Source organism: Austrofundulus limnaeus, unplaced genomic scaffold, assembly GCF_001266775.1.
Source record: "Austrofundulus limnaeus strain Quisiro unplaced genomic scaffold, Austrofundulus_limnaeus-1.0 Scaffold379, whole genome shotgun sequence".
Taxonomy (NCBI): domain Eukaryota; kingdom Metazoa; phylum Chordata; class Actinopteri; order Cyprinodontiformes; family Rivulidae; genus Austrofundulus; species Austrofundulus limnaeus.
Genome location: NW_013952781.1, coordinates 12324 through 21019, shown reverse-complemented (window position 1 = coordinate 21019; position 8696 = coordinate 12324). Strand labels below are relative to the sequence as shown.

The 8696-nt window shown below is 39.7% G+C and overlaps 1 protein-coding gene across 1 annotated transcript; it reads right to left on the bottom strand.

Moving 5' to 3' along the window:
* Window positions 1-6556: 6556 nt before the first annotated feature.
* Window positions 6557-7949, bottom strand: LOC106528436 (delta-like protein C; the record flags this gene model as incomplete). The annotated part of the gene is given in 2 exon segments (XM_014023605.1): window positions 6557-6972; window positions 7780-7949. Coding segments are annotated over 2 exon segments (422 nt in total), but the record flags the coding sequence as incomplete, so codon positions are not given.
* Between the last annotated feature and the right edge of the window lie 747 nt (window positions 7950-8696).

Here is an 8696-nt window from a genome sequence, read left to right as displayed (position 1 = left end):
CTTGAGCCGTTTATTGTGCGATTTTTCCGGGGACCTTAAAATACGTAAATTTTACACGAGCTCTATGCCCCCGCCAAGTTTGGTGAGTTTTTGAATATGATAAAGCCCCCAAAAAGGCAATTCATTTGGCACAAGAACTATAATAAACAGTACAAAAACAATAGGCCTTCGCAGCGCTTAGCTGCGAAGGCCTAATTACTGATGTTTCGGTAAAATAAAACAGTGATTTATAAAAACACAATGAAAATGAAAAACATGGTGATGATTTTCTGTGCTTCATTAGTCTATTTTAGGCACGATAAAATAATAGAAGTGATTCTATATTCTTTGTGACAGTCATCATTATGATTAACTAATGCATAAACATTCTTAGTTAAACAACCAATGAATCATGAAMAGAACAGATTGTTTCTGTTTAATTTCTGATTAAGAGAACTGAAGTCCTCGTGTAGGTTGAAATGACCCGTCCTGGCCTAAAATAAGAGTTCAGCGTTCCTGCCTTTCTCTCAGGCCTGTGCGAGACCTGCTTTGAGGCAGTAACTCCTGCTTCTTCACTCGAGGTGACCCCTACACCTCACAGCAAGAAGGTCCTGGGTTCAATCCCCGGTTCGGACCTGGGATCTTTCGTGTGGAGTTTGCATGTTCTCCTCGTGCTTGCGTGTGTTTTCTCCAGGTACTCCGGTTTCCCCCACAACACTAAACATGTACAATAGGTTGCCTTCAGGCCCAGTCCTCCCTTGAAAAAGAGATCTGAGATCTCAATGGGACTTGCCTGGTTAAATAACGGTAAATAAATAAAAAAAATGATAATTGTCATTTACTGAACCACACATTTACTGAATTTCGATGTCCACGACTATCAGCATGGTGACAAATATCTGCCTTTTTAACTCGATGGTCATCCCAACAGCCGTATACACATGTGAAACATGGAAAATGACTCCAAATATTGAAAGAAGACTAAAAGTTTCCCAGCAACGGCAGTTACGACGGATCCTGTGAGTCTCATACCGGGACCACATCACTAACGAGGAGCTCAATTGCAGAACAGCCACCCATCCACTGAATGACATTGTGACAGAGCACCAATTAAGATTCACTGGACATTTCCTCCGTTAGAAAACAACATGCCTACTGTAGGGGTCACCTCGAGTAAAGAAACAAGATTTACTGCCTCAAAGCAGGCCTCGGACAGGCCTGATGAGAAGGCATGAACTCTGTCACAAACTCTATTTGGGCCATGACAGGTCATTTCAACCTAGAAGAGAATTTCTCAGTTCTCTTAATCAGATAATGGACAGAACAATCTTTTCTGTTCATGATTCATTTGTTGTTTAACTAAGAATGTTTATGCATTTGCTAAATCATATAATGACTGTCAAAAAAGTGGAATTACTTCTAATCTTTTATCATGCCTAAAAGATTAATTAATGGCATAAAAAATCACAGAGAAAATCATTACCATGTTTYCATTGTGTTTTTATATAAATCACTGTTTTTACTTTACTGGAAACACAGTAATATGATTGTGTGTTTTTCTTGAGAAAATCTTTCATTTATCTGGACTAACAAAAGGTTCAGACTGATTATTTAAACAGAAATGTTAATTAATCATCATAAATGTTTTACAGTGATTTCTCTTAGAGTCTACCAGAAGAAAAATTGAAAAGAAATGTTATCATATTCTGTTAAAAAAAAAACTTTCACAGAATTTGACCTTGCCTGGCACCTGGCTGGCAAAGCTTTATCTTTCTTCCTTTTCTCTGACTCATTCTAAGACTGAGGGCGGAACCAAAGTCGTCTGCTTCTATTACTAACACGGATGCCTTTGAGTGAAGGAACACTTCTTCCTGGATGCCGAACTGGGAAGGAAGGCTGAGTTTTCTCCCAGGAGAATCCAGCTTGGCCCGTTAGATCTTGCCCATAAGCCAATTAGGGGGATCTAACGGCCAGGGCAGAGGCAAGCCGTCGACTGACCCAGACTGAGACTACAAGACTCTTAAGTGTTTTTCAACTACCGAGGGGTGAATTTTATTTTGAAAGGAGGAACTGGATGCCTCAGCTTGAATCTTTCTGGCAAAGATCGAAGCAGACAAAAGTTGCCTAAAATAACACTTTTCGCCGAGGAACAGTGAGCGGGCCGATTAAAACGTTCCCTGACTGATCGGAGGTGAAGCAGTGTCTACCCAGGGTTTGGTTAAGAAGCCAGCAACAGGTAACGCTGTCGTGTTCCGGGTGACGTGTCATGTGGAGATCTSAGCGCAGAGAGGACGTGCTGATCTGGTTGTAACACACTTAACAAAATAAGAGTAKTGAAACACTAACCTTATTTTCATCCTTTCCTCTATTCTTTATTTGCCAAAAATTAAGCTAAAGAGTGCCAGTAAATTGGTTGTTAACATCAGAACTAATGTTTACTGTTCTATGTATAAGTAATCTGAGTTTAATGTGAATTAAAATTCGGACGCAAGTTTTATCTCATTTAACTTTGAAGCTTGTAATAGGAAAACCACAATCAGGTGTAACTTATGATCTGTTCAATTTGTGTAAATAAATGATTGGATAGWCTTTTATGAATCAACTTGAACTCGTCTGAACGTTCCCTTATTGTGTCACTTCTCACTTTGCATAGTCAAGATATTAAAGTAATGAGAAAATACCTTGGTAAAACTTTCCTCATAACCTTGTTATGAGAGATATGTAGAAAGACTTATTTCACAATAAGCCTACCTACTACACTACTAAGAACTGCCATCCAGTGGATACCATCACAGGGGTAACAGAAACAAGGACGTCTCCGACAGGACTGGTGCCAAACCTTCCACGAAGACCTGAAGGCCCTAGATATCAGCCCAGACAAAGCCAAAGTGGTCACAAGAGATCAACCCCAATGGAGATGTTTTGCCGCCCAATGCGCCAAACGGTGCAGGATGAACWAAGTCTAAAATCTAAGACTGAATCCCACCTGTAACCTGTGGTCCCAGAATGGCCACCTCTTTAAAATCTCTGGCTCCACCACTGCTCTGTTTATTGTTTCTTAGTGACTGCAATACCAGTGTTGTATGTTTTAGAGACAGAAAAATATAATAAATATATTGTTATTGTTAAGGTATTTCATAGTTCCTCATTTGTTGTGTAGTGTTAATGACACCAATTCACCAATTTTGTCAGTAGCAATAGCTTACAATAGTTTATAACAGCTTAAAAATTGTGATTCCAACAAACACAATCAAGCATTAAAATTCTACATAGTTGTTTCAGAGCATGCTTTGTTGAGCTGTACTTGTTAAAGGTTTTCAAATTATGCCACAAATAGAGAAAAAGTGTAACTACCTGGGTTTAAATAGTGCTTTTGATAAAGGGAGGGACCCAGAATAGAAAACACCACTTCATTTACAAACACACACTTTATACTCAAATAATGTGCAGACACTGTAAAAATTGTACCAAAGCTGCTATACATTTATCAGACCATTACCCAGTTTATATGAGTTTGGGTAATGGTTCAGGAAACAGCACCAGTGCAGCTGTAGATAATTTATTAATTTGTCCCTCTTCAGGTCCCATCCTGTTACTACAGGGTGGGACCTGGGRGACGTCCTGTTGCAGTTGAGTGTTTGGTGCTGACAGATGCATGTAGCCCAAAGATCTATGTGTGAGTCAGCATGTGTCTGTGTGAATCCCTAGATTTTTTTCTGCCAGAAAGAACCTTCACAGCCTGAATGCTACTACTTTTGGTGCTCAACTACACTGTAGTATGTGAAAGCCTCAACAGTAACAACGGCAGTAACCAACCAGCACCTCTAGGTCCCTGTAGAGCTCAATCACCTGCTTGCTGCATCCCTCATACTACCTGCTTATGGTGGCTGGTAGTAATGTCTGCTCTTAGCTGACAAAGGGTGAACTGGTAATGCTGAAAGTCATCAGATTCTAATGGTCTGAGATGACGATCCCAACAGGAGCTTTGGAGAAAGGTAGGTGCTGCCACCCTGCATTGCTAGAAGGTGCAGAGTCCTCAGTGAAGGTCTACATAGTTATGTACCTTTGGGTCAGGTTGGCAGACAAGATAGCATCRCCATTTATTCTATTTTGTGGCTAGACAGACATCTCCCAAATTCGCTTCCTCTGTTAACATTGCTCCTGTTCAAACAGCTAGTATTGCATTTAATTTGACCTTCAGCATTCAGTATAGGTCTGGAGATATTTTTGTCAGGTTCATCTGAGTTCCTTGATACAACTCATCAAGAATTTTCACTTAAAGCTATCCCAGACCTGTACACTCAGCCTTTGACCAAATTATGTCAATTGATGGTCATGTGATGTGTTCTGAAGCAGCACTTAACACACCCCATTTGATAGACAGACAGACAGACAGACAGACAGACAGACAGACAGACAGACAGACATATAGATGATTGATAAGTGATAGACAGACAGACAGAAAGACAGACAGACAGATAGACAGACAGACAGATAGACAGACAGACAGACAGACAGACAGACAGACGGTCAGACAGACAGATAGACAGATAGACAGACAGACAGACAGACAGATAGACAGACAGACAGACAGACAGACAGACAGACAGACAGACAGACAGACAGACATCATTTTCTGCTTAGACCACACTCCATTGCAGTGACTTGACTGAACAAAAGATGCTAATGTCTACATCACTTTGATGCATCTGGCTGTGCAACCTCCTATTTTTGCCTCTGTCAGTGTGCCCCGGGGCAGCTGTGGCTACAGTGCAGCTAAGCATCATCAGTGTGTGAATGTGTGTATGAATAGGTGAATGATGTGTGAAGAGTTTGGAATCACTAGAGACTTGATAAAGGTCTATACAGTATGAGTTCAGACCATTTTTTGGTCCTTTGGCCACTAATGTTGTAGATGGGAATGCCTGACTTCCCCTCACAGGCATTTACTGTCATACGGTTTCTCTTTGTCTGAGGTTTTTTTTAATTTGTCTTTGTCCATTTTTCCGTCTTTCCATGTGTCTGTCTACTTGTCTTTGTCTGCCTGTCTATCTCATTGTGGCTGTCTGTCATACAACTGCCTGTCTCTTTTCTTCTGTCAGTCTCTCTTTCCATCTGCTTGTTTTTCTGTCTCTAAGTTCATTTTTCGTTTGGTAAATGGTAAATGGTAAATAGTACTGAACTTATAGAGCGCTTTTCAAGTCCCTCCAGACCCCAAAGCGCTTTACACTAACAGACATTCACCCATTCACACTCACATTCACACACTGATGATGGCAAACTACACTGTAGCCACAGCTGCCCTGGGGCACACTGACAGAGGTGGGGCTGCCATACATCGGCGCCACCGGACCCTCTGACCAYCAKMRGTAGGCAAGGTGGGTGAAGTGTCTTGCCCAAGGACACAACGACTGAGACGGCTGGACGGGGGATCGAACCAGCGACCTTCTGGTTCCAGGACGACTCCCCTAACCACTCCGCCACAGCCGCCCCTTGGTCAGTATAATCCTCTGTCCACATGTTCTGTCTGTCCCTGACTGTCTACCTGTCTTTCTTTACCTTTGTCTGTCTATCTGTATGTAAATTTACAGATATCTGAAGGCCAGTAATACAGTTTATGCCATAAACAGTGAATAAACTGTTAACTGTCCTCTTCACCCATATCACCTGCCAAACATTTCACAAAGCTCAACTAAAGCAGAATGCTTCTGTGGGGTAACATGCTTTTGAACTACACTCAGCTTACCTGATTTTTGGGTTGTTCCATCTCTATCCTTTTTTATTTGACAAGGTTTGGAGAAGGATGGTACATTTTGAGTCAGTGAGTGACAAAAATATTTACCCAAGTCTACCATATACAGTATATCAAAAATATGCAGGCAAACGCAATCAGATTCATTGACAAGGGATCAATCCATCAATCTATTTTTTACACTAATACAATGAACTAAAGATTTGGGATTTCATGTTAGCGTTTCAAGAAACCAAAAAATGTCTATACTTTTAGAAGAAGCTTAATCTCTCCTCTGTTCTTCTCACACATAGTTGATCACACTGAATTATTGAATATTTACCATTCATTTATTTAATGCAACAGTGTTATGAACCTTGGTCCTGTTAGACGTGGAATCAAGACTGCTTCTTTCTTTCTTATTATTATAGATTACATCTCTCTGATGATTCTGCACACCACAATATTTTTTTACTTTTATTTTTTCTTTAATGCTTACTTGAATGGTTTCGGCTGTAATAATTGCAATTTACCCCCGGGATTAATAAAATATTCCGATTCTGGTGATTCAGATGAAAATCTAACATTTTTCTTTATGTACTCTGTTTTGGTCCTCTGACCCACAGCCCATTATGGTTTATTTGTTTCTGTGCTTCAACTGAACTGATTTAAATTAAAGAGTTTAAACTGTCGTAATGCAATGCTAAACAGTTAAAGTAATTTTTTAAAGCGTTGGAGCAAAGAAAAATAAAAAACTTAAACAGCAAGTCCTAAAGTCCAAGACTGGTTAACACTGCTCTATCATCAGCCAAGACCCATAAAAACCTTTCTATTAGATTTAAACATTTATGTTAATTATCAGACATGTTAGGTTTTTCATAGTTTGTTTCAAATTCTGACAACCTGATCACTGTTAAACTGTGATAAATCTGGCATAAACCTAAATTTAATGAAACTGCTGACTAAAAGTCAGACCTAGTTCATAATGTTACACTGTAAAATTTAACCTTTTACACCTCTTTTTTTCCTCTCAGGACCTTTGTACCATTAATGCAGGGGCTGCTGCTGCATTTGTCAATTCGCTTCTCGCAGTTGGAGCCAGTGAAGCCAGTCGGGCAGTGGCAGCTGTACCCGCCAGCGTCAGTCTCCACACAGGTTCCCCCATTAAAACATGGCCCGTCTGCACATCTCATGGCACTGATCTCGCAGTTCTCTCCGTAGAAACCCTGAGGGCATGCGCACGAATAATTGTTCACCAAATCCTGGAGGGTAAATGGTAAAAATGAAGATGGTACCATCACAGAATGATGTAAATTCTGATGAACAGAACAAACCAGGTTTCAAAATTGTAAGAACGTGAGAAAAGAGAACACAGATGCAATACAGTTTGAGCCCACTAACCCTTACTGTGGCTCTGCAGAAAAGATAACAGTTTCATTAACATATTCAACAAATTTCTTATCAGGCTTATATGTTCTTATCACATCGTAACAYAAAGATTCATTACAATAAGAGAGTGTTTTACATGACAAATATGGGTTGAAGTAAATGTGAAAAAGAAAGAGCCAATTCTTGCCCATCTATATGAACTGGAACTTGTAATCCAACTCATAAATAATGGTCCAGTATTTCCTTTGCTAAAAGACATAAAGTAGGCACTGTTTTGGCATTTTCAGTTTTATGTCATAGTATTCATCCTGATGCCTGGGTGTAGATCTCCCAGAAGGTTACTGTTCCCCACATCAATGAAAATTACTCTAAAACTGTAAGAATCAGTTACAAAGAGACCAAGGTCTCTAAACTTACTAAATGCCTAATTGATTTAGTTTTAGGAAAATGTACCGGTACAAGCCTGATCCATGGACGTCCCAACTGAGAACCCACTGAATCTGTCCTCCTGTGTTCATCCCCTGAAAGCTCATAGCTTCTTATAACACAAGGCCAACCTACAAAATGTTCTTAGTCATTTAGATGTTGGATGATCAAGTTTTTTTGCTAAATGCTCACAGCCTGAATATGAACTTTCCATTCAAATGACCTACATGTGGAAGGTGTGTGTGTGGACATACTTTGCAGCTGCCGCCATTCTTGCATGGGCTGCTCTCGCACTCGTTGGTCTCAATTTCACAGTTTTTGCCAAAGAACCCAGGTTGGCAGGTGCAGGTGTAGCTTCCCTCACCTGTGTTGGTGCAGGTGGCTTCATTCTGGCATGGCTTGTGGTTGGTACAGTAATTCAGGTCTGGAATTACAAAACAAAATAAGAAAATGATGAAATGAAGATAGCTGTCATTAYTTGTTTAAATGTTCTTTATAGTCAAAAGACTTCTGCTTCCATCGACATGAAACCTGTGACAAGCTAAATGTACTGATATTCCTGGATGGAGGACAAAATGATTTTTTGACAGTCAACATTTTAAATGTTCTGAACTGATACAGTGCTTTATCAAGTCCCTACAGACCCCAAAGCAGTTTACACTATTATAATTCACTAATTCACACACTGATAAGCTACTTTGTAACCACAGATGCCCTGCAACACACTGACAGAATGCACGCTAACCCCTAACCACCATGTTACTGTAATAAAGCGATGACCTTTCAGCAGATCCCAGTACATACACCATATACCTTAAATATAGCTTAAATATTCATGTTTTAAAAATTGAGGCACAATAAATCTTTGGATTTGTTGAGTTCAGAGTGCTTTATGTGTTRAATAAATATTTATTTATTTACTGTTATTTAACCAGGAAAATCCCATTAAGATCACAGTTCTTTTTTGAGAGGGTGACCTTCACATTTCACTAGCAATGATTTGGGATTATTGATAAACTGATGACCTGCGTTTGTGTTACCTGTCTAAATACAAGTAAATAAATAAATTAAAACTAAGAATAAATGACAGTTTTCCAACTTTCCTGCAAACCCCCAACACACAGAAGCCTTAAACGCATTACAATCTTAACTTCAGGATTCTGGAGTAAAA